The sequence below is a fragment of the Balaenoptera ricei genome, chromosome 19 (genome assembly GCF_028023285.1).
Source record: "Balaenoptera ricei isolate mBalRic1 chromosome 19, mBalRic1.hap2, whole genome shotgun sequence".
Lineage (NCBI taxonomy): Eukaryota > Metazoa > Chordata > Mammalia > Artiodactyla > Balaenopteridae > Balaenoptera > Balaenoptera ricei.
The window spans coordinates 44,605,828-44,632,661 of NC_082657.1; the positions used below are offsets into that span (position 1 = coordinate 44,605,828).

The following is a 26,834-nucleotide window of genomic DNA, read 5'->3' on the forward strand; positions in this document are numbered from 1 at the left end:
GCAAGCACTTCACCTCCCCCAGGGCCCCTATCTCAGCAGGCAGCTCCACCTTCCATCCAACTGGCAAAGGCAGAAACTCTGGAGTCCTCTCCAACCTTCCTCATTCAGTGTCACCAGGCCTGTTGTCCTTTGTCCTAAACAGCTCTCAATGTTCATCCCTTCCCTCCATCTCTGCTGCTAACTGCCCCAGCCTGGGGCACTGTCTTTTCTCTCTCTCTGCATCCTCACCAGCCTCCCAGCCTTAACTGCCAAAACCCTTTAAAGGCCTCTCACTAGCCTCCAGATAAAATCCAAACTCTGTAAACTGGCTTACCTGACCCCATGCTATCTGCCTCCCCCACTCAACAATGGGTCTCTGCAAATCCACCCACCCCTAGATCCAGCCACTCTAAACCTTCTGTTCTAAATCCCTTCCTCTCACCTTCCTCAAGACCTCACCTGAGGCTGACCATGCCCAGAATATTGCCCTTCTCTCATTCCACCGCCCACAACATTCACACTCATTTCTCTCCCAGGAAGCCTAACCCCTAACCTGGGTTAGGCCCCTGCTCAGTTGCTCCCAGAACTCCTTGTATTTTTCACATCAAAAAACTGGTAGTATTTTATTACTGTTTCTTAATATTCAGAGTCCCAGACTGAGTGTGAACTGGGGACAGGCAGGATTCATGTGTTTTGTTCACCACAGTATTTGCAGCACCCAGGATGATGCCTAGGATACAGCAGGTCCTTAATGAATTATATTGAATTAATGAATAGTAATAAATTGTTCTATGAATGAAGAGGTAAGGTCTGGCTGAAAGCCCCTCTTCTGCGGTGGGAAAAGGTGAGGCAGACCTCTTGCAGCAGGTCCCCCATACGCTCTCTCTATCCTAGTATCTAGAACAGAACCCCCAGTGGCACCCCAGCAGACATTGTGGGTGCTTGTCCGACTCCTGGAGAGGGCAGTCATCTCTGGTTTTAAGTGTGGCCTCAGAGTCCCGTGGGTGGACCGGAGGTCAGCAGTAGCAGCAGAAGGGACCCTACAGTCATCCAGGTGCTCCAAACCCTGGCTGGGCAACTGGCCGACCGCCCCTTTCTCTGGTACCCAGGCTAGGCCAGGCCGCCATGGGGATTCGTGAGGCCCAGCAAGTCCTCTGCCAGGCTGGTGAGCTCGTTCTCCTCGAGCGCCTCCACCAGGCGCTGCAGCGTGGCGCGGCGGCCCTCGGCCTGCACGAAGCGCCGCAGCAGCTGGAAGGCCTGCTCATACAGCCCTTCACGCTCGTATTCATAGGCCAGTGAGTCAAGCGCCGGGTCCCTCAATGCACGACAGCCGCGCTGCAAGGAGCGCCCCACCTTGCGCCACTTGAGGCCCACTGAGCGCGCGAACGTCTGTTGGTCCTGCAGGCTCAGCGGCCGGTTCACTGCAGGGGGAGTGGGAAGCGGAGTGAGCTCGGGACACCCTTCCATTTCCGCCCCTCGACTATCCCGCGCAGACCTCGCCCCTCCCCAAACTCCATCCTCCCAAGGATCCTGCCTCTGCTTCTCTCCAGGAGTCTCACCTACGGGCTGACCCTGGAACAGAAAAGTCTGGCCAGACGGCGGCGGCGGCGGTGGTGGCTTCTCCTCCGACGGAGAGGGTGCCAGAGACTGCGAGGGGGCCGGAGCGCCCTCCACGTCGCCCCCTTGGCCCCCCGAGCCGCACGTCAGATTCCTGAGCGCATCCTCCAACTCTGTTAGTTCCTCATCCCGGAGCCGGTCGGGCTAGGGAGGGGAGTGCGGCGTCGGTGGGGGTCTTAGCCGCGAATCCCCACCCCACCCTGGCCCCAGCCCGGCCGCACCTTCTGGGCGAAGATGCAATTCAAACAGCGCTCCTCGTCGGTCAGCAAGGCATCTAGCTGATCCGCGCCGGCGCGCAACTCCAGTTGCAGCGGCATGGAGTGCAGGGTCAGCTCCGCCGCCAAGCACCCTTGCAGCGCGGCGCGCAGCGCCCCCTCGCGGTAGGCGCGGAGGAAGCGGCCGCAGGCCTGGCGCCCGCTGAAACGCAACTGCACGATCAGCTGCGGATCGCTGCGGTGGATCTTGAGCATCTGCAGCACGTCGGGGCTCCCGCCACTCTCTGCGGAAGCGGGCAGTCAGGTGGCATGCGGTCCCCATGCGGGGCCATTCTCCAAGAGGCCGGAGGAGGGATGAAGCCCGAGGTAAGACGCCCTCCCCATCCCCAGACCTAGGGGCGCGGCTATTCGCCAGAGCTCCCAGCTGGGAAGCAAAATTGGGATGTAAACAGCAACAACCCAGAATAAAGGCCAGGACCTATCACAGGGAGCACCCTAGGACGGAGTGTGTGCTACGCTATCCCCAACCCTGAAGCCCCAAATGAGGGTGGGCAAAAAGGACGTGGAAGAGACTTTGCAGGGTAGAAAGGGGCGTTTGCCCTGGGCAGCCAAGCCCTCTGGGTAGGTGGCTGGCGGGGCAGGGGGCGGGAGGTCTCAGGTTTTCGGCCTCCTAGTGTGGCTCCCCCCCGCCCTGGAAGGAGAGGGGCTCTCGCCGCTCTGAGGCCGGAGCCAGATCTCCCAATCGGCTTCAACCTCCTGTGGCCTCTGCCCTGAGATGGGAAAAGGGGACCTGAAAGGTAGGTGCTGGGGAGGGGGTCTTGGGCAAGGAGTGCTGCAGTGAGAGAGGAAAAGAAGAGAGAGGCGCGATTAATAGACAGCAGTGAGCGGGCTGATCCGGGGAGTGGGGGGCATGGAGCAGGGGGACGTTAGTGCACACATAGGTAGATCATACAGAGACACAGAGACACAAGTCTACACCCAAGGGCACACATGCATACACAGAGAAGACAGACCCTACGCAACCAGGTGTCTTCCTCCTCCCTTCCCCAACGAATCTTTTCCTTAAAGTGCTGGTTAAGCACAGGCCCACAGAGTTGAAGAGGTGAGGTCTCAGTCCCTGGCCCCGCCCACAAAAGGCCCCAGGCCAGCCTTTCCTCTCCAAGTGCCCGCCCACTCACGCACCTGCCAGGGCAGTCCGGAGAGCCCTATACACCGCCACTTTCTGCTGCGGGTGAGCGTAGGCATCCGACAAGACCACCTTGTCCAGCGAGGACTCCACAAATAAGTAGGCACTGCCCACCCACTCCTCAAGCCCATTTGGCCCAGCCGCCATCTTGCCTCCTGGGGACAGAGATAGGCATTCAGATCACCCCCAACCCAGCTCTGGAGACAACTGTCCAGTCCCACGTGGCCGAGCTGTCCCCTCAGCTGACATCCAGCCGATCCCACCCAGCTGGCATACTTATGAGGGTAAGTTCATCATCCCACAGGCAGCCCCTTGTGCTTCTGGATCTGCACAGCCCAGCCCAAACCAGCCCAGCCCAGCCAAGGTTTTCAGTGAGGACTGTCTCTCCACTGTCTTCTCAGAGAAAGAGACCAGGGTCACAGGGATGGAAGAGGAGAGGGACAGTGTTCTGCTCCCTCCCCAGGCCAGGGTGTCTCTCTTTTCAAAGCTGACTGGAGACATCCTCATCCTGGATGGTGCCCATGCCCCACAGCACAACCAGGCCCATGTGCTGGTATAGTATGCCCTCAGCTTAAATTTGAGCCCCCAGGATCCCTGTGGGACCACAGCCCCCACTTTGGTTTTCTGACCTGAATTCCTACTGTATCTCCAGGCTTCACTTCAAAGGACACCTGTAGTTTGCGCCTGCCCAGATTCCCTCCCGCAATCCTGACTGACCTCTGGGGCCTTCCCTCTTCCCTTTTCTCAATCCACATGCCTGTTGTAAGGGCTAACTCCACTCCCTAGCTCCAGGCCTGGGCAAGTGAAACAGGCCTAGCCAATCTGCATATTCCATTCGCCTTCCTGAAATGATTTGTTCAGAGTTGGGCATAGGATTCAAGTTGGACCAATCAGAATCAACCTGCGAATTTGGCTGGACCAATAGGAAAGAGGCATAAGTTTCCCTTCCTATCTTGAAGCTGAGCTAGAAGCAAGGGTAGTTCTCCTCTGCCGCTGCTTGGGAAGAGCCTGACTGAGAATGAAACTGGCACAGGAGGCTACAGAGCCAAGAGATGAAGAAGTGCACTCCTAATCACACTATGTCCCATCTTGGACTTTTCCATTATGTGAGCTAAATCATTTCTGTTTATTCTGTGTTTCAGATCTGCCCCCAGACCCTAACGTGAGAGCCAAAGCTGGGACAGTACCTGGGCAGGGGCGCTCCAGCATCACCCAGACCTGGCAAGAAAAATGATACTTGATAACCCTACCCTGCGTCTGAGCACAGGGACGTACCTTTTGAGCAACCCCCCCCCCCATAATCTTTTGGTAGAAAACATATTAATACTTGTGTGTTTACCCAAAACCATAGTCTGGAAATTAACAGGAAGTTACCATTGTTTACCTCTGTTGGGGAAGGGGGAGACTTGGGGTGATTTTTATTTTCACTGTATTTAGCAATATTCTACTTTATGTAAACCGCATAGATGCAGTCCCGCCCCAAGGGGTAGGTAAGTAGGGGTGGGACCGGGCCGTGGTCTCCCCAGCAGGCCTACCTGCGGGACATTGAAAACCTGGAGGAGGGGGGAAGCTCCCTCACACTCACTACGACTGGACAAATGGGAGAAGTCAAACAGGCCTGCCGGGCTAGAGGTCGAGAAGGCCAGATAACGTTTGAGAAGCGGCCGGGGCCCTTGGCTTGCTTCGCGCCCTTGGGAACTCCTTTCTACGTGTCCTTCCAAAGAAGCCCCTCCTCGGGAAGCCCCGCGCCCCACCCACCCGGAGTCCGCCTCTCTGCGGGCGGGGCCGGGCTGGGTCCTAGGAACTCTTAGCTGAGCTGAGAACTCTTAGCTGGGTACCAACTCAAGAAAATATGCCCCTACGACCGGGAGCCAGCCGGTGCAGCGTTCTATTAACACGGCCTAACAGTCCCCGGGTAGCCCCACCTCTGGCAGGGTGGACGGTGACGGCCTGCTGGCGGGCGTGGCCCCTCAAGGACTGACAGGCTGAGAGTCCCAGCATCCTACTCAGCTGGGCCGCTCCCGAGCTCTCGACAGGAGCTCCCCGGCCTCCCTCGTTCTGGAGTTCTGCTCTTGCTACTGGCTGGGGAGAGCAAAGGGTTTCTGCTCAAATATCTGTTCAGAAACAACCCCACCCCCTCCTCTCACCCACAGGGCCCTGCCGCCCCTTGAAATCCCCTAACTGGGACAAGGAACTTTTGGGGACCAAGGTCCGTACCCTCTCTCCCGCCTCCCACGGAAACAGCCCAATAGGCCACCACCACCACCACCTGACCCGAGCAGCCGCGGATGACAACCGCTCCGCACCCATGCTTCTGAGCCAGGATCCACCTCGGCCTCTGCCGGCACCGGGAAGCCCACCCACTCTCTGCACTAACCTGGCCGCCTCCGCCCGTCCTGGATTCCCACGCCCGCCCGGCCCCACTGGATTCGCGCTGCTTCCGGGTGTGCGCGGAGCGCAGGGGCGGTGCCCCAGTCCGAGCCGCCCCATCTGTCCCGGCGTCCCGCCCCTCGGGCTCCCCGCGGTTCCTTCCCACCACTGTCCTCCGCCGCCAGTCCCCAGTCTCTGGGCAAAACCCACCTGGTCCTCTGAGCAGGTAAGAAACTGGCGCCTGAGGTTAGACGGCAGGAAGAACCGCCCGCGGCAAGGGACTTCGAGGACTTGTGGTTCTTACGAGGCCGGAGGGCCCCAGGGTGAGAGCTGCTCCTCTTCCTCCAGCGGGCAACGGATGGATCAACAAGGAGGCGCCCCCTGAGGACCAGACGTTTCTGGTGCCTTCTGTATGGTAGAGCTCGAAGATCTCTGATCTCTGATACTCCCTGACACTCTGAACGGGGTGCTGGTGGGTCCCAAGTTCAGGCCTGGCGGAGGGTATCAGAAGCCCCAGGATACGCGAGGCGCAAATTCCAGCAGGGACCGTTAGCCTAGAAAATAGAAAACTGGCCAGTGGCGTGAAACGTTGGGTACGAAAACCTTTAAGCACCTTAAACTAAAATTGGCAACTTCAAAGAGGACGCACACTTTCCAACAAAGACCGCGCTCTGAGGTGGGTCTGCCGAATTCCAGCTGAACCTAAGCCGCCCAACGGGAGCCTGGGCTGCTCGGGGTTCAGGATCGGAACTTGAACCCAGGGTTCCTCAGGCCCCAGAAACCCAAGACTTTCTCCGCCCCGCCGGCCTTTTCTTGGAAGCACTCAGGACACCTCCCCCTGCGAGGTGGAGGAAAGAGCCTCCCTTCTCTGGGCGGATTCGGTTGCGCCCCACCCGCGTCCCTGCTTTCTGATTGGCTTATGGTCTCTGCCAATTAAAAGTTTTCCCTAATGATCCCGCCCTATTAACCCTATCTTTACTCTCTAGTGACTGGCGGGGCTAGGACCGGGTTTCTCAACTTGGGGCCTGTAGAATCCACAGGAGCTTGTTGAAATTCAGATTCCTGGGCCTTACTCTTTTCGGAGAGCCTAACTTAGTAGGTGGGGCCGTGGAATCTGTAGTGTGAACAAGTGTCCAAGTGATTCTGATGCCCCGCATCCTTTGAGAATGCCTCATTTCAATGGTCCTCGGTGCTTGGGCTTAGTCCTTCCCTAGTACTCAGGGTCGAAATTGGAAGGGAAGCAGTTCAGTGACCCCTGTGAGACTAGTCTGGGCCATCTGGAGGCTGTAAGCGTGTAGTAGAGGGAGGCAGGGGGAGGCAAGAGGGGCCCTCTGAGCTGGGGGGAGGACGTGGTTGTCTGGAGTCAGAGCCTGTGCATCCGCCTTCCAACTTGCTCAGAGAAAACTTTGGTAACTAGAAGAAAGATCCCATAGCATCATCCCAAATCCGGTATTCGGCTTTATCAACGTGGTGCACCGGTCGTGGTTGAGTTCCTTCTAATATAGCATAAAACGTGGATTTGCTCAACAAGTGAGAACGTAGTTTAAAGGAGAATCAGAGATCCTCGGCATCCAGGGCAGATTTCATGGGTCTGTGACCTGTGCACTGCACAGGGCCCCAGGCTTGGTTTAATAACTTGGTTAAATGCTCTGCTGTCGCTGTCTTGAAACCCTTAATAATGTTTTGAGCAAAGAGACCCACATTTTCATTTTGCACTGGGCTCTGCAAATTACATAGCAGCTCCTGGGCTACAAGCATTTCTACACGTAGGCTCCAGGTGCTTCCCTCAACACTTTGGCCTTCCTGCAGCGGAACCCCGACCCCGCGCACGGCCATGGCGGAGCCTGGAGAACAACTGCCGGAGGAAGTGCTGGCACTCATTTTCCGTCACCTGCCCCTGCGGGACCGCGCCGCTGCTGCGAGGGTTTGCAGAGCTTGGGCTGCCGCTGCCACCTGCAGCACTGTGTGGCACAACACGAACATCAGGTGAGCAGGCTCCTCCCCCTCCCGCCTTCTCCCTGGCTCGGTGGAGTCAGGGGTTGGGGAGATACAGTGACTCTCCCCATATTAAGAAGCGTAATCAGGACTTCCAGCGGTCCAGTGGTTAAGACTGGGCACTTCCAATTCAGGGGGCGTGAGTTCGATCCCTGGTCAGGGAACTAAGATTCCACACGCACGAGCCCCCCCCCCCCAAAAAGTGTAATCATTTCTAACATTTATTGGCCGCCCACTGTGTACCAACCATTGTTCTAAGTGCCTTACACATATTAATTTATTTAATCCTCACTAAAACTTTATGTGGTAGATAGGTGGTATTATTATCTCCGTTGCACAGATAGAAAATTGAGGCAGAGAGATTTAATCACTTCTTACTCAGCTGAGAAGTAGCAGAGGCAAATGTGAACCTGGCAATCCAGAGGTCACGCCCCGCCTCCTTAAAGACCGCTGAGAAAGCCCTGTTCTTAAAATGTCATTGGCTCTCCGTAGCAAGGTTTCAACCAGCGGCAGATGCATCTGAAGTCTTCTAAAGGGATAGGATGGGAGTTCCCTTCTAGCATCACCTTGGAGCGACCAGGCATGGTCGGGACAGGGAGGTATGTGGGGAGGGGGCAGGAAGTGGGGATGGTAGCTGGAACCCAGGCTGAGGGGTGGGTTAGAGGCCTCTCTCCAGGTCGCGGGGACTCGGCCGGCTGAAGCCTTTTCTCCACCATTCTACCCCCAAGTTGCGACTGTGAGCTAGAAGGCATGCAGCCGCAGTATCTGTCCGCTTGCCTGGACCACGTTCAGAATCTACGTCTGGAATTTGTGCCGTCCAGGGAGCCGAGCCGCCTGGCGGCTATAGAGTTGCTGACCGCACTGGCTGGCCGTAACCCCGAGCTGCGAGGCCTGTGCCTGGAGTGCCGCGGAGAAAAGCGGCTCTTCGACTCGGGCCGCGACGTCCTGGACGCCGTGCACGCCCTCTGTAAGGCTGCCCGCGCGCTGCGCCACCTCGACCTGCGGCGCTTGCCCTTCACACTGGACGACGCTCTGGTGCTGCAGGTGGCACACGGCTGCCCGGAGCTCTGCAGCCTTTTCCTGGATAACAGTACGCTGGTGGGCAGCGTGGGGCCAGGCTCCGTGCTGGAGTTACTAGAGGCCTGCCCCTGCCTACGCGCCCTCGGCCTGCACCTGGCCAGCCTGTCGCGCACCGCGCTCGAGGCACTGGCGGCGCCAGACCGCGCACCTTTTGAGCTCCTGGCCCTGCGGTGCGCATGTCCCGAAGACGCACGCGCGCCGCCCCTGCCTAACGAAGCCTGGGCCGAGCTGAGCCGCCGCCACCCTGGACTGGCCGTAGAGCTGGAGCTGGAGCCGGCTCTGCCTGCCGAGAGCGTGACGCGCGTCCTGCAGCCTGCTGTGCCCGTGGCTGCGCTGCGCCTCAGCCTCTCTGGGGACACCGTAGGCCCGGTGCGCTTCGCAGCGCGCCACTACGCCGCAACCTTGAGCGCGCTCGAAGTGCGCGCTGCCGCCTCTGCCGAGCTGGACGCCGCGCTGGAAGAGCTGGCAGAGCGCTGCGCGGGCCTGCGCGAAGTGCACTGCTTCTGCGTGGTGCGACCCTCCGTGCTGCACGCCTTCCGCACGCACTGCCCGCGCCTGCGCAGCTACACGCTCAAGCTAACGCGGGAGCCACATCCCTGGCGGCCCACGCTTGTGGCGTGAGGCGACAAACCCTCTTTCCCCTCCCTGCGGACGTGTGACCCCTGCGTGGGTTTGCCCCGGGGCGCGTCAGCTGCTAGTCCTCTCCTTTAGGACTCTGTTGCCTCTTGTCCCTCTCGAGAATTGGGGGCTGCGGGATGGCGTCGGTACCAGCGCGGAGCAACCTGAGTCCACTCGTTGCTGTCAACATCTGCAGACACCCACTGTCCCCGCCGTACGGGGATCACCCTCCTCCAACCCCAGTCCTCTGCAAACGTTGCTCGGCGGCCCCGGCGTGGGAGGAGGGAGGGCACTGGCTCAAAGCATGCCTCAGGGTTGAGTGTGAAATAAATCAAGCAGTATCTCTACGTCCTGTGAAAGGCCAGGTCCGCTCTGAAGGGTGAGGGAGGAGAACCAGCAGAGGCCGGAGGAGGGGTCCGGGCAGGGGTGGGAGAGCTCGAGACCTCAAGGTTTACTTCCACTGGTACGGCTGCGGGGGTCAGTGTCGGGGCACTCGCATCTTCGGAATGACAACGCCCCAGGGTTCGGCGGGAGGGGGCCAGCTTCTCCTTCCCCCACCCTCCCGCTCTCAAGCTCGCTCCTATCTGCCCCTCTACCCGAGGCTTCACTATGCCCACGCCATCGCCTTATAGGACTTTCCCAGCCCACACCACGCTGTGTACGCTCGATTCTCCCGAAGAACAAAGGAGGAAACAGCGGGCCTGAGAGAGGGGTGGGACTCGAACGCAGGTCTACCGCCCTACGGCCCCCCGCCCCCACGCACATACTGCCCTTTCTGTCTGCCAGTGCTGAGGCCGCGGTCAGAGCCCCGCCCCGCTGGTTCGCACGTGGCCCCCACCTGACCCGGCGCCGGGAGGCGGAGTAGGGCGGAGCGGGCGGCAAACGCAGCACTTTCCGCGGCTTTGACAAGCCCGCGGCGGCGGCCGGGCCCAAGCGCTAAACGGGGCCGGGACTGCGCCATGCAGGAAGCGCCAGCCGCGCTGCCCACGGAGCCGGGCCCTAGCCCCGTGCCAGCCTTCCTTGGCAAGCTATGGGCGCTGGTGGGCGACCCGGGCACCGACCACCTGATCCGCTGGAGCCCGGTGAGGGCTGGGGCCTTTCGACTTCCTCAGTGGTCCCCGGGATTCCTCCACGTCAGTGAAAGTCCACGCTCACCCAATCCCTGCCTGGGACGGGGCTGAGGGTCCCTTGATTCAGCCGTCCAGGGTATGCGACGGCTTGGAGGGGGTATTCGAGATGGAGGTGAGGCGACTTCCTCTGGGCAGAGGAAAGGGTAGGAGCCTTCTGGAGGAGACCTAGAACCCGAAGGATCTTCCAGGTCATTTAGTTCCCACCCTGCCCGTCAGACAGGTTGGAACACAGAGGCCAGGAGAAGGGAAGGGCTGGGCCTGGTTCTAGTTCAGAGTCACATCGCGGGTCTGGGAGCCGTCCGGGGCTGGAACCCAGGTTTGGCCTCTGCTCCTCCTTTCAGAGAACCGAGTACGGAGTCTGGGTGGGCTGGGATGGAGATTGTGGTCGCCCCAGGCTAGGCCAGAGCTGGTTCTGGCCTGGCCTCGTCCCACGTCCCCACGAATGGCAGTCTCAGTCCCCAGAGTGAGTGCGAGTGTGTATGCGCGCGCTAGAGCGCTGGCTTGGCCGTGGGCGGGCGCAGCTCACGGTGTCGTCTGGTCTCCGCCCGCACGGTGGGTGGGCGGGCGGCGTTCTCCACAGAGCGGGACCAGTTTCCTCGTCAGCGACCAGAGCCGCTTCGCCAAGGAAGTGCTGCCCCAGTACTTCAAGCACAGCAATATGGCGAGCTTTGTGCGGCAGCTCAACATGTGTGAGTCCCTAGGGCCGGGCGGGACGCGGGCGTGGGTGACTTGGTGCGCGGGGACGGGGCAATTTACGCCCCCACGGCCTACTCCCTAGACGGTTTTCGGAAGGTGGTGAGCATCGAGCAGGGTGGCCTGCTGAGGCCGGAACGGGACCACGTCGAGTTCCAGCACCCGAGCTTCGTGCGCGGCCGAGAGCAATTACTGGAACGCGTGCGGCGTAAGGTGGGGGCGGCCTGCAGGAACCAGCAAACCCGGGTGTAGGTGGGACAGCTGTTTCCTGCGACTGTGACTTGAGGGTGCCTCCCACCTGCAGGTGCCTGCGCTGCGCGGCGACGACGGCCGCTGGCGCCCTGAGGACCTGGGCCGGCTTCTGGGCGAGGTGCAGGCTTTTCGGGGAGTGCAGGAGAGCACCGAGGCGCGGCTGCGGGAGCTCAGGCAGTGCGGGGGAGGGGGCGGAGGAGGATGGGGAGGGGGAAGGGGGGGTCTGGGCGAGAGGGCACTGGCTTCCAGGCGTTTCTGGGCAGCTCCTTCCTCTCTCGTGCCTTGGCGCCTCCATCAAGACCAATGGGCCGAGCTGAGGAAGTCTGTTGTCTATGGACGGATGATCATCCGAGTGGGCGCGGGTTCAGGCCTGCCATTCTGTGGGGGGTGGTGACCGGGCGAACTCTCAGATGCCTCAGCACCCTCCCACGCCTTTCCCCCAGGCAGAACGAGATCTTGTGGAGGGAGGTGGTGACGCTGCGGCAGAGCCACGGTCAGCAGCACCGGGTCATTGGCAAGGTGTTCCTCTCCCCCCTACCCCACTTCTCTCTCTCACTCCTGAACTTACCCCCCCCAGTCCTGGAAGCCACCTGGAGTGCCTCATTAGGGTGGGGGGCAAGGTCCAAAGTATGAGTTAACCCTTTGCTTTCTCTTCAGCTGATCCAGTGCCTCTTTGGGCCACTTCAGGCGGGGTCCAGCAGCACAGGAACTAAGAGAAAGCTGTGAGTGAGAAACCCAGGGATGCCCCCACCCCTTCCAGGACCCTCACAGAAACCCAGGCAGGACTCCTTCTCCTCCAGAAGCCCCTTCACCTGGAATCCTCATTCTTTTCCCCTGCATTACAGTCTTCCTCACCCAATGGCCATCCCCCCAAGGGCCCCCTTCCAGGGCTTTCCCCCTCTACCCCCAACCCTACCACCAAACCCCCACTCTCAGACCCCTCAGTTCCAGGACCTTAACCCCGTATTTCCACCCCGTCATCCCCTTCCCCCTCACCCCAAAGCATCCCAACAGCAGAGGGTCTGGGTCTCAAACCATGCTCCCTCCCTCCCCTCTCTACCCCCAAAGGGCCCCCATCTCTGGGGGGAGCCCCTTCTGCCTCCAGCATGTGACTGATGCCCTGGCAACAGGCCTCAGCTCTGCTGACTTGGCTGCTGGGGCCTGTGGGAGGGAGGTGGTGCAGGCTGAGGGGCATGGGAGATGAACCTACCCAGCCCCCTGCCTGTGCCCTGGCCACCCTGCACAGGTCCCTGATGCTGGATGAGGGGTGCCCAACACCAGCCAAATTCAACGCCTGCCCCCTACCTGGTGCCCTCCTGCAGGACCCCTACTTTATCCAGTCGGTAGGTTTTTGCTTCTCCTCTCTTCCTTAGAGCACAGCTCGGTTTATGGAGAGCCTGTTCCCTTTCCCCATTCCCCAAAAAGAAGAGAAGATGGAGGCCAGCCTTCCCTCCCACCAGACCCAGGCTCCCCAGCATGGGCCCAGCCTCCTCCCTCAAACCTTCCCCCTTAGATCTAGCCCATGTGGTACTGGTTGGGTTCTGGCTCACCCTGTGGCTTGAGGTGAAGGGCTGGGCCTCATCTTCTACTTACAGCCTCTCCCAGAGACCACTCTGGGCCTCAGCAGCCCTCACAGGGCCAGGGGCCCCATCATCTCTGACATTCCGGAAGACTCTCCATCCCCTGAAGGAACCAGGCTTTCTCCCTCCAGTGGTGGCAGGAGGTAAGAGGGACAGGGGCTGCCCTCTGGGGAGCCTGTGGCGGAGGGCCTGGCAGCCCAGATGGCTGTGGGGATGGGGGAGAGGTCAGTGCCAGGGTCTGGCTGAAGCTTTTCTCTGGTGCAGGGAGAAGGGCCTGGCACTGCTCAAAGAAGAGCCAGCCAGCCCAGGGGGGGAAGGCGAGGCCGGGCTGGCCCTGGCCCCAAACGAGTGTGACTTCTGCGTGACAGCACCCCCACCGCTGCCTGTGGCTGTGGTGCAGGCCATCCTGGAAGGGAAAGGGAGCCTCAGCCCCGAGGGGCCCAGGAGTGCCCAGCAGCCTGAACCAAGAGGCCCCAGGGAGGTTCCTGACAGGTGAGCAGAGAGACCATTTTTGACTGTAAGCCCTGTGGGCCACTTCTGCAGCTAGATCAGCACTAACTAGCCCCCAGACTTCCCAGCCTTCTCTGCCCCTTGGTGGCTGGCTCAGGGGGGTGGTGGGCGTCAGTTGGGCACCACGGTGTCACCTGATTTCTCAGAGCTGCTCTAAGGAGTACCAGCTTCAGAGGCCCGTGGAAAGTGGAAACATCTCAGTGGTAGGGCTCAGGAATCTGCATTTTAAATGCAACCACTGGGGTGTTTGTAAAGATTGTAAAGTACACAACAGTTTAAGAACCACTGGTATTGATAATTGCATAGGGAGGAGACACAACCCAAACCTCAGGCCAAAAGTAGGAGGCAGAGGCACTCTCTGTGTGCCCCTCTATGTGTGTGTGTGGGATCCTCTTCCAGCATTTTCTATATGTTGTCAGACTTAGATCCTGATGTATTCAGGTTCCTTGGGAACCTAATGGGGGGTGGGGTTGGGCACTGCAGGCCAACGGCAGTTTTCCGTGCACAGGGGGCCTCTGGACCTGGAGAGAGGAGCCCGAAGCCCAGAGAGTCTGTTGCCTCCAATGCTGCTTCGGGCCCCCCCTGAAAGTGTGGAGCCTGCAGGGCCCCTAGATGTGAGTACACCTTCAGTAGGGCAGGGGCATGGGGCTTGGTGGGGTCCAGCTGTTTGTGCAGCCTGGGGAGGACACCATTGACCCAGAGCTCCCCCTAGGTGCTGGGCACCAGCCTCCAAGGGCGGGAGTGGACTCTCATGGACTTAGACATGGAGCTGTCCCTGGTAAGATGGGGGTGGGGAGGGCAGGGGGTTCAGGGTTGTTCAGCCAAGCCCTTTAGTCCACAGCTGTTCTCCCTCAGCCAAAGCCCCAGCTCCCCTCCCCAGCTGCTTCCTGGGGTTCTCTTATGCAGTTGCAGCCCTTGGTTCCAGAGAAGGGTGAGACTGAGCTGGCGGTCAAGGGGTTAAATTCTCCAGGGCCAGGTAATAATTGTGGTGACTCAGGACCTGGGGGTGGCCCTAAGGGGCCTGAGCTACCACGATTGTGTGGGCTGGGCAGTTGGTGTTTTGGAGGGAAATCCCCCCGAGTCAGGCTGCTCTGCAGAGTACTGCTTAAGCTGCTTGAGCCACTGGAAGAGAGTGGGGAGGTTGAGAGTGGATGTTTCATCCTAACTGACCGGAGGGCAAGGCGAGTGAGGCTCTCCTTCCCTGAAGAAAGGAGGCGACCGTTTCTCCGCGCTGAGCACAGCCCCGCTCCTCCTAGGGAAGGACTCCATGCTGGGGGCACCACTCCTGCTGGATGTCCAAGCCGCTTTGGGAGGCCCAGCCCTCAGCCTGCCGGGAGCTTTAACCATTTACAGCACCCCTGAGAGCCGCGCCTCCTACCTGGGCCCAGGGGCCAACCCCTCCCCCTGAGAGCCCCCTCCACTCTGAAACCAGCCTGGCTGAGGGGGCGGGCTGGCCGGTAGCACGCCCAGCTCGGCTTCCTTGAGCCCCTGCTGGAGGCTGAGTGAAGCCCCTCCTACTTTGGCAGCCCCTCTCCAATACCGAGCCCTGCATAAAACTGCGTTTTTTTCTGTGTTTCTGTTCTCTTTTCTCTACCGACCATGGAGCACAGAAGTCATGGGTGGGGGGCGACTTGGCATTCGTAGCAGCGTCCAGATCCTAGGGCTTTAATATTTAATCGAGGAACCCTTGAAGGGTGGAGGTGCTTGGGGAGCCTGCCCCTAGTTCTCCTGCTTAGGCCCCATCCTCCGGGTCCGAATCCAGGGCTGGCGCGTGGCCACTGCGACCTCCGGGAAGCGGGGGCTTTTGGCGTCACACCCGGCACCGCAGTGCATCCGTTCTGTGAGCCTGGGTAAGCTGGTCTCCTCTGAGCCTTGTCTGTGACAGGCAGAGATGGGTCGACGAGAGAATAGGTGTAAAACGCCTGGGAATTGCCGGGGTACTTGGGGCCGCGGGCTTAACTGTCCCCTCCCCGACTCAGCCGGCGTGCCCGGGGTGAAGAGGGAAAGCCGACTACGTGTACGAGCCCAGGCGGTACGCGACCTCTGTGGCCTGCCTCTCCGCGTCCTGGGAAGAACGGCCCCCTTTCCCCACCCCCTCGCGGTTCCCGGCAGCCCTGGCCGCCCCGCCCCCGCCGCAGCTGCTGCTTCCATCCCCACCCCGCCCGGCCCTTTCTGCCTTGTCATCTCCTGCCCCGCCGAGGCTCGACCCGTGAGTGGGGCCGCCGGGAGCGCACGGACCGGGAGCCCCCCCGACCCCCGGCTGCGGTAGGGAAGAGAAACTGAGTTTGGGCAAAATCCGCACCCCACCAAAACCAGCCGCGCCCGAAGGAGGTCTGTGAGCCCCGCCCCTCGGCAGGACTCTAGCTCTGGGGCTGGGTGGAGGGGAGTTAAGGGTTCGCACGTGCGCAAAGGCTCCCGCAGTTTTCCACCACCTTCGCTCCCTAGCAGACGGACGCGCGGGGAGCGAGGTGGGGAGGGCGGCAGAGACCCCGTCCACGCCTCGTAACTGGAGCTGCCTGGTGCTCCGGGAAGGATCTGGGCTGTGACCACTGAAGGAGATAACTTCGGTATTCACTTCTGAGCATTGAGTTTCAGGGAGAGGACCCGGACCAGCTGGGGTCTCTGCACCCCAGACAGGACAGAGGACAGGACTCGGGGTAATGAAAGGAGGAGGCTAACATGAAAAGAACTTGGGGAGGCGTGAGAGAGAAGGAGGGGCCAGTCTAATCTTCCCCCTCCCTCTCTGCACCTGTACACAGTGGGTTCTGTCCTCCCTCCCTTCCTGCACTCGATTTGGGGGACAGGCTCTGGAAACCTCAAGAGAAGAGGGCAGAGGATCCACAGTACACAGTGCAGTGATGTCAGCCTAGTGGTGAGGGTATATGTTGTTCACTGGGGTACAGAGGAGAAGGAACCAGTCTGCTTGTGGGACACTCAGGCATTGGGGTGGATGAGGGGACATTTGAATCTTGGAGGATGGATCCACAGCATGGAGGGAGGAAAGGGCATTCCAGGCCTAGGCAACAGCATCTGCAAAGTTTGGGAAGTGCCAGTACTGAGTGGTGGAGGGAAGTGGGGGAAAGCCTGGCTGTCCAGGGGGTGGGAAGTGAACAGATAGTCTGGATTCTCTCTGATAAGCCGTGGGGGTGTGGGGGACAGGTAGTTACGGCTGACATTTTGCTTGGCAGGAGACCTTGTAGTTCAGGCTGGAGCAAGTCAGATTCCACTTCTGCCAGTTGATCTCGCTGAGCCTGTCCCCTTATCTGTAAAATGGGGACAAAAGCCCTACCCCAGAGAGTTGTCAAAGTCGCTATTCTGTGGGAGTGATGGGATAGGAGTGAGCGGTACTGAGAGAGACTGTTATAGGAGATGAGATGACCATAGAGGGGTTGAGGGAGATGCTGATAACTCACTGAGAAGTGGAGGAGTAGCATTTGTCCCTGATGGGACATGAAGGGAGAGAGAGGGGTAAAGGGTAGTCCTGGTCTCTGCTCATGGCCTGGGGGAAGGGCTGACACTTCAGTATGGCTAGGAGGGGTGAAATGACCAGGGAGGCATAGCATGACACCAGGTAGTGAGACCTGGGAAGCAGGATGGGGGCTAGGACCAAATCCTAGACCTGGAACCAGGTAAGGAGGTAAAGGAGGGACCCCAAAGGGAGGACGAGACCCAGGAGGGTGTTTTGTGGACAAAGCCAAGGCCAGGGGATATGGGCTGAGAGAGGGAGTGGTCCAGGGCCTGACCTAATTGCCCTTAATGCCAGGGGCCTTGCTGCGTGGGTCAGGCCACCCAAGAGGATATGGGCCATTGTCCTTGGTTGTCAATAAATGAACAAAGCAGATTAATTTCTGCCTAACACCTGCTGTTTGGGAGAGACAGCCTCTCAAAATGGGAGGATCTATGGAGGAAAACAGTGAAAATTCAATATTTGCTGGTAGCTTTTATGAGTTGGGCCCTGGGTTCTTAAAGATGATGGCTGTAAATCATTCCCAGGGCAGCAGGGAGACAGTTTGGCCTCAGGTGATGTCTGGAGATCTCGGTCAGAGCTAAGACTCAAGAGAATTCAGGTATCCCTGCTCAGGTATTAGAACCAGGAGAGACCATGAGACCACTTTGGGGTTACAACATGGTGGTGGCATTGGTGAGGTGGTGCAGGGGCAGGGCCTGTCCTGGAAGGATGGACCTCAGGATAAGGGGTCTGGACTTCCTCCAGCTGGTGAGAGGAGCAGCGGAGGCTCTTAGCACTTCGGGATCTGGGAGGCGGGGGATTCGGGGCTCTGCAGGGTCTAGGATGGAAGTGAAAGGCTAGACTAAGTAAGTGGTGACGTTGACAGAAATATTGGAAAGACTGGGAAGAACTTGACTGCAAGCTGGGTGTGGGGTATCAGGATCAGTTGTAGGTCTTTCTGCCTGTTAAGTTGGGGAAGCAGGTTGGGAAAGAGAAGTTAGTTTGGATAAACTGGGTCTGAATTGATCGCAGGATCTGCAGGTGGCAGGGGCTCAGGAGGGAGGACATGCTTGGGGAGAGCTGTCAGAGTAGGTAAGGGTCCTTGGAAAGCCACAGTTAACATTTATGGACCGAAGGAGGAGCCTGAGGAGATGGGACAGAAGAGGCCAGGGAGGCAGGAGGACGGATCCTGTGCTGCACTATGGAGCTGGCCTGCCGCTGACTGCCGAGATCGAGGTGAACTTAGACCCCAGTCACGGGTGTTCACTGGGGCCCTGGGAGAGAGGTCAAGGTCAGGGGAGCTCCGGCCCCCACTCCCTGTCTCCCCCCACCTCCCATGCAGCCCTCACCATGGGCAACACGCAGGAGAGGCCATCACAGACGATCGACCGCGAGCGGAAACGCCTGGTAGAGACGCTGCAGTCGGACTCGGGGCTGCTGCTGGATGCGCTGCTGGCACGGGGCGTGCTCACCGGGCCCGAATACGAGGCGTTGGACGCGCTGCCTGATGCCGAGCGCAGGGTACGCCGCCTGCTGCTGCTGGTGCAAAGCAAGGGCGAAGCCGCCTGCCAGGAGCTGCTGAGCTGCGCCCAGCGAACCGTGCGCGCGCCCGACCCCGCCTGGGACTGGCAGCACGTGGGCACGGGTGAGAGCGCGCGCGGGGGCGGGGCCTATGTCAGAGGAGGGGGCGTGGCGTGGGAGCACGGAGTTGAGGTCTTCCCCAAAGACCCGCATGTGTGCAGAGGAAACCTCAGAGAGGTAAAATGAGCCTGAGACACTCCCACCTCCGCCGCAGGCTACCGAGAACGAAGCTACGACCCTCCATGCCCAGGCCACTGGACTCCTGAGGAAGCTGGCTCAGGGACCGCATGCCCCTGGCTGCCCAGAGCTTCAGATTGCGATGAGGCCCGGGGTCCTGAGGACTCCGAGGCAGCGCAATCCGGAACCCTCGAGGAAACTGAGCCAGAGCTGGAAGCTGAGACCTCTGAAGGGGCTGAGCCGGAGTTGGAACCCCAAATGGATCCGGAACCAGAGCCAGGGACAGAACCAGAGCCAGAACTGGAGCCGGAGCCCGACCTAGGGGCTGGGGACGAATCTGAAGGTGTGAGGCCGACCAAACCTGGCGGGAGGGCGTGGCCTGGGAGGCGGAGGGAGGGCTCCACCTGACTGACCACACCCCTTCCGTCATTTCTAGATTCCTGAAAGCCTTAACGCTGACAGGCCGCTCCTCGCCCTAGCAGGATGGGATCTAGGATCCTGCCCTGCTGGGGTCAGATGCCACGAAGGCTCCATCTGGCCCAGTACCACTGAAAGTGAATAAACTCTGGAGGGTCAGCTTGGACTCTGTGATTCTGGCTCTTTGCCCAGGAACTAGGGTGTGGATTTGTACCTCTAAGTCCCAATGACCTGGGCAGCCCTGTGGCCACGGCCCAGTCCTCAACCCCTTTCCATCCTCAATAGCCCAAGCTGTACCCCTGGAGACCCCAGACCCAGGTCCCCAGTGGGACAAGGGCCAGACCCTTGGGCCCTGCTCCACAGCCCTTTTATCCTCGTGAACCATTTGGGGACATGTGTAGTCACCAGCCCCACCTCATGAAAGCCCCTAGGCCTGGCACAAAGAGCCAGGAAAAGGGTACTTCTTTCCACTTAGACAGGGCTAGAGCTCACCACCTTGGGAAGTGAGATTAGGAGAGAGAAAGAGAAAGGGATCTCAAGTAGGCAGAGCCCACACAGTTCATTGTAATTGTTTTAATTGTCTGGCTTCTCTCAGGACTGGGAGCTCAGTGAGGGTTGTGACCAGTTAACTGGTACAAAGAAGGCGCTCTATACCTATTCACTAACTAAATGAATAAGGACTTTCCAGCTGTGTTTCCAAGTTTTCAGATGGGAAAACTAAGGCCAAGGAAGGGAGTAGGACAGGGTCAACCTCACACAGCTGAGTCTGAGGTGAAACTGGAAGCAACAATCATCTTGGCACCTCTCCTGCTCTAGAAGGGGCTCAGAACTAGGAACAACAAGGGGCCTGCACCTCAGGCTTGATTGTGGCTGCTGCCAGGCTATGCCAACCTCTGCCAGAGACCAGCTGTGAGGGTGTGGGCAAAGACAGGGACAGTAGAGGCCAGTGCAGGGGATGAAGGCAGGGCCAGGTGAGCTCTTGGCTTGATTCACAAGGCCTGTGTGTGTGTGTGTGTGTGTGTGTGTCAGTGGAGCTAGGAACAGTCGGTGCCTTCCAGAGGAGCCCTGTTCCCTCCACTGAACCTTCAGAAGCTGCTGCGTCCCAGCCCCAGTAAGTAGAGCACATAAATAAGGAATAAATACATGACAGTGGGAGAGGCAAAATGCTGGAAAGCACACCCCAGCCCAGCTGGGTCTCTACTACCAGGATCCCTGCTCCTTGAGTCTGTGTGAAAGCCAGGACCTCAGGCTCAGGCAATCACCCCAGAAGAAGGGAGATCCCCACCAGGACCCAGTGAGAGGTAGACAGCATGAAAGCTGAAGGAGCACCAAGGGGCCAGGTGGGGGAGGAAAAGACTGGAGTATGCAGACACCCAAAAGCCATCTCATGCAAGAACAAGTTTCTACTCCCAAACCACCCCCCCATCCCCATCCATTCTCAGCTTCCCTCCTGCCCCCAGGCTTTTCCTCTGCTCAAAGGCAGCTGGAGACAGGAGGGCAGATTTAGTTTGCCTGACATGCTGCTGTTGGCCTTCAGGGTCCAAGGAGGCTAGCAAGGGACACAAACTCTCTGCTGTTGCCTCTCCTCCCTCCTGAAATGCTTCTGCCCTCCCCATTCCCCAAGAAACGTGCAGGCTGTGGAAGCACAGAGCAGCCAGCTTCATGTTCTGGGGGCTGATCTGGAGCCCTCTTTCCAGGGCCTCTGCCTGTAGCCCTCAACCAGTATCAGTCATCAGGCAGCAGGCGGCCCAGCTCTGCCTCATCCAGCCGGTTGGTGGTCATGATGTGCTCCAGCTGCTGCCGGTAGCGTGCTAAGTCCTGCATGAAGTGGGGCACCCGGGTGTTGTCCAGCACCCCATGGGGCCGAAGGTGATCTACATCCTCATAGGACACCTGCAGGAAGAAAGCTGGGCCTCAGGAGTAGGCAGGGTGCCCTGGCTTTCAGGCAGCTGGTCCCAGCTCTCTTGCAATGGCCCATAGCCCTTTGCTCCTGGAACTCCTCCCTTTCCCCTCCTGATCCACTCCCAATGTTATGTACCCTGAGGCTCAGTCCTGGGTGTTTGCTTTCTCTCAACACCTTCTTTTATCATCTATGTCCTACAATCCCACTCCTGTCTCCAGTCCAGCTTCCCCCCTCACCTCCAAACCTGGGTATCCAACTGCCTTCTGAACACCTCCCCCGGGATATCCCTCAGGCACCTCAGACTCCCCATATCCAACATTACTGGGTGCCGCTTATGCCATCCCCACCCTCCTCACAGTCCCCTAGGTCACATTCCAGGTGGGGGCTTAGAATCTGTCACCCTCCCACTCAGAGTGGCCACTGAGTTAAAAAGATCCAGTCTCTGAAGATCTCTCCAGCTTGCCGCTTCCTCTCCAACTGCATGGCCACTGCTGGGTTTTGCCAGACCACCATCAGTTCTGCAAAAGTGATTGGAAAGGCCTCCTCCTTTTCCCCCTGCACTCCCTTCCCTAGGCCTCTCCTCCCATATGACAGAGGGAGCCTTCTAAAGCAAACCACCTGTGCCACTCTTTTGCTCAAAGCTCCTAGGATTCCCCATTGCTTTGGATGAAATTCGACTTCCTCAGCCTGGCACAAATACCCAGGGCCAAGGACTTGTTCCCTGGCCATTTCTCCAGCCTCCTTCCCCAGGCCTTCCTGACTGCTCCCTTGGCCTGGAATGCTCACCTCCTTTGAAGTGCAGTGTCTACACACACACACCTGTGGGCTGGCTCAAGCACCTGTATTGGCTGCCAGACTGTCATTTCACCTCCTGTGCTCACCTCCACCCACGCTCCCCCCCATCAGAAAGGCCTGGCACCCAGTCCTCAGTTGAGTTCCAATCAGAGGCTCAGGGAATACTGCAGTGAGGGGGAGAGCTGGCTGGGTCCTCTGAAGGCCCGTGGTCCCTCACCTTGCCCAGCGAGGTCAGCAGCGGGAAATCGATGGTCTGGCGATGCCGCAGAATGCGCACGATGCCATCTAGGTACACCTGATCCTTGCTGAAGCAGCCTGTGGACACAGGAGGGCCGTGAGCCCTAGGCCCAAAGCCCCACCTGCACCCCCCCGCACCCCTGCCACAGATCAGGACACTCCCCACCGCACAGGCGCCCACCGGGCAGCGAGGTGTCAGTCTGGCCGCGCTTGGCGCGCACGCAGTACTCCCAGCGCACGTCGGCGTCCTGCACGTAGCGCGCCAAGTCCTGGAACAGCTGGCGGAAGGACATGTGCGCGGCGCGGTGGATGGTGTAGTAGAGCAACGCGGCGCGCCACAGGAAGGGCTGCTTGCGGAACAGCACACTGTGCAGGCTGGCCAGGCCCTCCTCGGTGGGGTTCGCTGGCCGCAGCCCATACTGCAGCCGGCCCTCGGCGCTGTGCCATGGCTGCCGCGCGTTGTTCACGCCCCGCAGGTAGTGGGTACCTGTGGGGTGGGCGATGGAGAGGCTGCGCTGGGCCGCGCATCCAAGGGACCCTCCTGCCCGGCCTGGGTCCTGGTCTGCCCAGCTGGACCTCTAGCCGGCGACTCACATATCCTTATGCCTCTAAACTCAGGCTCTTACACAAGTCCCCTCCACCCCAAACTCATACTCACCCAACCCCAGGCAGCATGAAGACTCTCCTCAGGTGAACTCACACCCAAGGATCCAGAGTCTCACATAAATGAACCCTCCCTCACCCGTCCAGGGCCACACACACACACACACAAACTCTCCCAAACTCACACTGCCCCCCAAGCCCCCAGAGAGGTGCAGGAACTCACACACTACCCCAGCCCCACATCCTGCATGCCCATATCATGCTGATGTCCCCAGCAAAAACCACCTTTTGCCCAGAGCAACAGGATTCTTGATGAGGAGGGACAGACATAAAAGAATAGTAATTAGTGTCCCGTGCTCGCTTTTCCAGCCTGGCCCTATCCCCTCCTAAACCCAGCTCTGTGTGTCTTCAGCTAATTCCATTCCCAGGATCTGAACTTCCACCCACCGGGGAGAGCCTGCATGTTGGCTGGGCTTGTGGGACCCTTAGGGCTCTCCCTCTGGCCTGTCTGGGCCTCAGCACTCTTGCCCCACTGTCAAAGGAAATCATAGAGGAAGTAGAGGGAGGAAAAGATACCCAGAAGGAACAAGAAATGAGGGTGAGCCCAGAGAGTGTGCTGGCATGTTCTGGCCTACCTCTGTGAGCCAGAGGAAGGAGGTAGATGCTCATGAAGGGAAGGGGCCCATCCTCCAGAGGGAAGGGGAAGAAAGAGAGGGGGTGGGGTTACTGGAGACGCTCACTGCCCCCCCTTGTCCCAGCCCCCTCTCACCCCTACCCGCCCACCCGCCTACCCCCACCCTGACCTATCTCGTGCCGCAGCATGCCCTCCAACCAATACTGGCGGGCTCCAGTCAGGTTGATGGCCAATGTTGGTCGGCTGTTCTCCACCATCATCACTGCCTGGGACAGCAGGTCCTCACTCAGCTGCACCACAACCTGCAGGCGGCAGAGCCCTGAGCCATGGCCACCAGCCCAGGGGCCAGTGTGCAGGTGGACCCACTGATGCCATGAGGCAGCCAGGCTGGACACTTGGCCACAACACCTACCCTTCCCCACCTCTGCTTGGAGCCAGCTCCCACCTTACCGGGGCAGGGGCAGGGACAGGGCTTGCCCGAGGTCGCTAGCTCCATCAGTGTAGAGCTGGGCCTGGCATTGCCCACTCCGCAGCCTGGTTTGGAGCATGTGGAAAAGGGGCCTCGCAGGCAGGGCGAACTCACCTCCCCAGCGCAGCCCTCCTTCTGCATGTATTTGCGCACAATGGACCAGATCTGGCACTTGGTCAGCAGCTGGCCCCCAGTCGCAGCCTCAAAGTGTTCATAGGTACCAAACTTCTCCAGGACAGCCTCAATGATGCCAACTGCCTGCACAAAGGGCCACAGTGGCAGGTCAGGCCAGGCCTCTCAGGTGGTAGGGCCAGGGTGAGGTGGGCAGTCTGGACTGACCTGATGGAGGAACTGTCCAGAGGCCTCACAGTATTTCTCCAGCACAGCCGTAGGCATGGGCTCCTGGTACTCGAACTGTGGGTTGTAGGTGTAATGGGACTGGAAGAACTTGTCCCGCTCACGGTCCATGTTGGTTGGCCGCAGAGCCACCAACATGCAGGGACTCTTGCTCGCACCACGGCCTGCATCCTTTCGAGTCTTAGCAATGTGAGGCAGGGAGGCCGCAGGCCGCAGGGTGCCCCCACCTGGGTCCCGTCCCCGTCCAGGTGGCGCCCGACCCTGGGTGCTGCCCCCCCGCCGGCCAATACTGTTTACGGTGTAGGTGCTCTCACTGCGACGCATGTGGCCACGATGGCCCAAGTGCAGCTCTGAGAAGGGCTGCAGCTCAGGCCGGGGCCGCAGGGCTGAGGGGACTGAGAGAGCCAGGGGCAAGGCCAGGGACCGAGGCCAGGGGTACAGTGCTGTCCCATCTCGGTCTGAGGGCCTCAGCCTATGGCCCAAGGATGAGGGACTGGATGGCGGGCTGGGGGGTGCCTGCTCATACACCTGAGCCCCTGAGTCCAGCACCATTCTGTCCTGGTGGTCACATCCAGCTGGGTCACTCCAACTCCCCACACGGTCGACTTCTGGAGACACAGAAAGGCATGTGGAGGCCAGCATGAGTGCGTGTGGCCTGAGGACCAGCAGGCTCCATCCACACTGCCCTTGCTGGGCCTTTGGTGGGCCCAGGACCTGACGCCAGGTTCTAACCTGCCCCCTCACCTCCACCCTAGTGTCCATCCCCTCCAGCAGGCTCACCCAAGCAAGCTGGACTGGGGGAAAGCAAGAGGAAGAGTCTCATACACCCAGCTAGATGGTGGTTACTCAAATCCCCTTAGACTGTGAGCTTCTGAGAGCAAGGCCTAAGCCCCTACTCATGATCCTAATCCCTGTGCTCAGCGCCCACCCAGACTGGGAGTTTGGTACAGTGTAGCCTCAGCTGCCAGGATGACAGGTGAGGGGGTCTCACTACCTTCTACCTGCCTTCTACCTATGGCATTTTCTCAGTCTCACCCCGCCCCTCCCACCTGGCTCCATCCACTTCCTCCAGCCCATTGGGATTGGGCCTCAGTCAGTTTGAATGCCTGCAGGCCCCTGGTTTATGCTAGTCCTCCACCTGGAATGCTCTCTCTCCTCTGGGCCATCTGCTTAAATCCAAATTAGAATCAGCTTCCCGTGAGCAGAGGGAAACTTCAGCAAATCCAAGCCAATCCCTGGTCTGTCCCCTAGAGGCATCTTCCTAGTGGTCATCCAAGGCAAGTGTTGGGACACTCACCCCTGACTCTGTACCAGGGCTCAGTCCAACCCAGTCTCTCCCCAGAGACTGACTGAAGGCTCCAGCCTCCGAACTCTCCTGCCTGCTCAGGGACATAACTCCAGCATTTCTCTTCTTTCCTACATCTCCTGCACCATCAATCTCTTCCTCTCTACTGGATTCTTCCCATCAGTATAAACACATGTTGTTATTTCTCCATCTTAAAAAACAAAACAAAACCCTCACTTGACCCCACACTCTTTCCAGCTCCACTGCATCTCCCTCCAGCGGTTTCCTAGGGCAACACAACACCTCAAGTCGTCTATACTCAGTCTCCAATCCCTTCTTTCCTGTTTTCTCTTCAATTTCACAACAAGTGGGGGCTTTTGTCCCCCACTCTCTATCAAAACTGATCTGACCAGGGTCACCAATGATCTTCATATTGATCAGCAGAATTTGACAAAGTTAATGACTTCATCTTGGCTTGGCCATGTTCTCCACTTGGTTCCCAAATACACTGGAACATGGTTCTCCCACCTCACTGGCTGTTTGTTCTTGGTCTTACTTGCTGGTAATCCCTATCTTTCTGACCTCTTGACACTGTAATGTCCAGAACTTGGAAAATTCTCTCCTCTTCTCCGTTTATGCTCACTCCCTAGGTGATCTCATCCACTCTCATGGTTTTAAATATGTCAGCCCAAACTTCTTCCATAAACTTCAGACTAGTGTTGCCAGTTCTCAATTCAACATCTTTACTTGAATGTCTAACAGGTATCTCAAACTGAACATGTCCCCCGTCTGGAGTGCTTTCCCCTCATATAACTGAAGGGGTCACTCTCACTTTCCTCAGATTTCTGTACAAATATCTTGTTAGAAAAGCCTCCCTAACACACCCTCTATAAAATAAACCTACTCTAGACACTCTCCACCACAACCTCCCCTTCTCCACAGTATTGTCCTATGATGCAGTTATCACCATCTGAAGTACAAGTGAGCATTATCTGTCTTCTCCTTTTAAGTGTTCACAACTGTGTCCCCAGAACAGTTGCTCAATAAAGGAATGAAATCAAGAGCCCTTGTCCTTCTCAGAACTGGAATCATACCTTCCCTGCACTTTGCTTCCCCATCTAGTTCTGATCCCCTCCCGCTCCTCCCGGCACTCTGCCTAGTGACAAGCTGCTGGAAAAGATTTCAGGCCTCAGGCTTCCCTCCCCTCAACTAACTATACACTTTTCTGGATTCCTCACTGGTCTCCGGGCCTCTGCTTGTACTAATCCCCTTCATCTCCACTTCTTTCATTTGACCTACCTCTTTGCAATTACCAGAATACGCCTGTTTCTTTCATGTCTCAGGTCCTTCTGCCAAGAATGCCCTCCCAATGTCTCCCCGTGGCAAACTCCTTAACCATTCTTCAGGACTTGGTTTAGGCCTCACTTCCTCCGGGAAGCCTTCCCAGCGTCTTAGAGGTTCCCAGTGCCCAGGCGGCTTCTTTACCGTCCTAGGCTGTCACTGTTGGAGCCTAGGTCCGTGTCCCCCCGTCATCCCCTGAACTCCGTGAGGGCAGGGACGGGTCTGATTCACCCCCATGACCAAAGTACCCAGCACTAGATGCAGAATGAATGAAAGATGGTTGTGGGAGGAGCCCAGGCTGAAGGCGGAGTCTGGTGATAAATGAGAGGGTGTGGCCTGCGCCAATAAGAAACTCCGGGAGA

General features: G+C 58.8%; 5 protein-coding genes across 18 annotated transcripts; 3 read left to right on the plus strand and 2 right to left on the minus strand.

Annotated features, from left to right (window-relative positions):
- Positions 1-572: 572 nt before the first annotated feature.
- On the minus strand, positions 573-6,183 carry TRADD (TNFRSF1A associated via death domain). 11 transcript variants are annotated; one of them, XM_059903504.1, is made up of 7 exons: positions 6,017-6,183; positions 5,578-5,921; positions 4,923-5,079; positions 2,994-3,152; positions 1,818-2,095; positions 1,539-1,740; positions 573-1,400 (listed from the first exon to the last, which is right to left on the minus strand). In XM_059903504.1, exons 3-7 carry the CDS (start codon positions 4,996-4,998, stop codon positions 1,090-1,092), a joined length of 1,026 nt encoding a protein of 341 aa, XP_059759487.1. In that variant the 5' UTR covers positions 4,999-5,079; positions 5,578-5,921; positions 6,017-6,183; the 3' UTR covers positions 573-1,089. The 11 variants fall into 11 exon arrangements, with proteins under 11 accessions (XP_059759487.1, XP_059759492.1, XP_059759486.1 ...); XM_059903509.1 differs by lacking the exon at positions 4,923-5,079 and adding an exon at positions 4,185-4,215 and having other exon boundaries at positions 5,578-6,183; XM_059903503.1 differs by lacking the exons at positions 5,578-5,921; positions 6,017-6,183 and adding an exon at positions 5,375-5,429.
- On the plus strand, positions 5,179-9,417 carry FBXL8 (F-box and leucine rich repeat protein 8). The gene is made up of 4 exons (XM_059903501.1): positions 5,179-5,593; positions 7,177-7,353; positions 7,855-7,961; positions 8,091-9,417. The coding sequence occupies exons 1-4, from the start codon at positions 5,306-5,308 to the stop codon at positions 9,061-9,063; spliced, it is 1,545 nt and encodes a 514-aa protein (XP_059759484.1). The 5' UTR covers positions 5,179-5,305; the 3' UTR covers positions 9,064-9,417.
- Positions 9,418-9,932: 515 nt separating this feature from the next.
- Positions 9,933-15,508, plus strand: HSF4 (heat shock transcription factor 4). 4 transcript variants are annotated; one of them, XM_059903497.1, is made up of 14 exons: positions 9,933-10,142; positions 10,771-10,879; positions 10,969-11,096; positions 11,188-11,312; positions 11,579-11,654; positions 11,793-11,857; positions 12,382-12,478; positions 12,731-12,858; positions 12,980-13,207; positions 13,734-13,839; positions 13,938-14,003; positions 14,132-14,201; positions 14,988-15,075; positions 15,205-15,508. In XM_059903497.1, exons 1-14 carry the CDS (start codon positions 10,020-10,022, stop codon positions 15,506-15,508), a joined length of 1,713 nt encoding a protein of 570 aa, XP_059759480.1. In that variant the 5' UTR covers positions 9,933-10,019. The 4 variants fall into 4 exon arrangements, with proteins under 4 accessions (XP_059759480.1, XP_059759481.1, XP_059759483.1 ...); XM_059903498.1 differs by lacking the exon at positions 14,988-15,075 and having other exon boundaries at positions 15,205-15,494; XM_059903500.1 differs by lacking the exons at positions 14,988-15,075; positions 15,205-15,508 and adding an exon at positions 14,482-14,798 and having other exon boundaries at positions 12,705-12,858; positions 13,084-13,207.
- A 2,316-nt stretch (positions 15,509-17,824) lies between these two features.
- On the plus strand, positions 17,825-19,007 carry NOL3 (nucleolar protein 3). Its single transcript, XM_059903514.1, has 4 exons — positions 17,825-17,909; positions 18,016-18,318; positions 18,469-18,774; positions 18,868-19,007. Exons 1-4 carry the CDS (start codon positions 17,825-17,827, stop codon positions 18,873-18,875), a joined length of 702 nt encoding a protein of 233 aa, XP_059759497.1. The 3' UTR covers positions 18,876-19,007.
- A 1,456-nt stretch (positions 19,008-20,463) lies between these two features.
- Positions 20,464-24,451, minus strand: MATCAP1 (microtubule associated tyrosine carboxypeptidase 1). The gene is made up of 6 exons (XM_059904471.1): positions 23,829-24,451; positions 23,604-23,747; positions 23,190-23,322; positions 21,965-22,270; positions 21,764-21,861; positions 20,464-20,741 (listed from the first exon to the last, which is right to left on the minus strand). The coding sequence occupies exons 1-6, from the start codon at positions 24,396-24,398 to the stop codon at positions 20,574-20,576; spliced, it is 1,419 nt and encodes a 472-aa protein (XP_059760454.1). The 5' UTR covers positions 24,399-24,451; the 3' UTR covers positions 20,464-20,573.
- Positions 24,452-26,834: the final 2,383 nt, after the last annotated feature.

Excerpts from the sequence above, each read along its gene's own strand:
- TRADD (XM_059903502.1), bottom strand. The coding sequence starts at position 4,296 with ATGGGGGGGGGGGTTGCTCAAAAGGTACGTCCCTGTGCTCAGACGCAG. Across the intron at positions 3,153-4,184 it reads GCTGGAGCGCCCCTGCCCAG|GAGGCAAGATGGCGGCTGGG; the intron begins GTACTGTCCCAG and ends CTCTGTCCCCAG. Across the intron at positions 2,096-2,993 it reads TCTCCGGACTGCCCTGGCAG|AGAGTGGCGGGAGCCCCGAC; the intron begins GTGCGTGAGTGG and ends CCGCTTCCGCAG.
- FBXL8 (XM_059903501.1), top strand. The coding sequence starts at position 5,306 with ATGCTTCTGAGCCAGGATCCACCTCGGCCTCTGCCGGCACCGGGAAGC. Across the intron at positions 5,594-7,176 it reads CCACCTGGTCCTCTGAGCAG|CGGAACCCCGACCCCGCGCA; the intron begins GTAAGAAACTGG and ends GCCTTCCTGCAG. Across the intron at positions 7,962-8,090 it reads GGCATGGTCGGGACAGGGAG|TTGCGACTGTGAGCTAGAAG; the intron begins GTATGTGGGGAG and ends TCTACCCCCAAG.
- HSF4 (XM_059903497.1), top strand. The coding sequence starts at position 10,020 with ATGCAGGAAGCGCCAGCCGCGCTGCCCACGGAGCCGGGCCCTAGCCCC. Across the intron at positions 11,313-11,578 it reads CGGCTGCGGGAGCTCAGGCA|GCAGAACGAGATCTTGTGGA; the intron begins GTGCGGGGGAGG and ends CCTTTCCCCCAG. Across the intron at positions 13,208-13,733 it reads CCCAGGGAGGTTCCTGACAG|GGGGCCTCTGGACCTGGAGA; the intron begins GTGAGCAGAGAG and ends TTCCGTGCACAG.
- NOL3 (XM_059903514.1), top strand. The coding sequence starts at position 17,825 with ATGGGACAGAAGAGGCCAGGGAGGCAGGAGGACGGATCCTGTGCTGCA. Across the intron at positions 17,910-18,015 it reads CGCTGACTGCCGAGATCGAG|CCCTCACCATGGGCAACACG; the intron begins GTGAACTTAGAC and ends CCTCCCATGCAG. Across the intron at positions 18,319-18,468 it reads CTGGCAGCACGTGGGCACGG|GCTACCGAGAACGAAGCTAC; the intron begins GTGAGAGCGCGC and ends CCTCCGCCGCAG.
- MATCAP1 (XM_059904471.1), bottom strand. The coding sequence starts at position 24,398 with ATGGTGCTGGACTCAGGGGCTCAGGTGTATGAGCAGGCACCCCCCAGC. Across the intron at positions 21,862-21,964 it reads GACTGACACCTCGCTGCCCG|GCTGCTTCAGCAAGGATCAG; the intron begins GTGGGCGCCTGT and ends CTGTGTCCACAG. Across the intron at positions 20,742-21,763 it reads TGCTGACCTCGCTGGGCAAG|GTGTCCTATGAGGATGTAGA; the intron begins GTGAGGGACCAC and ends TTCTTCCTGCAG.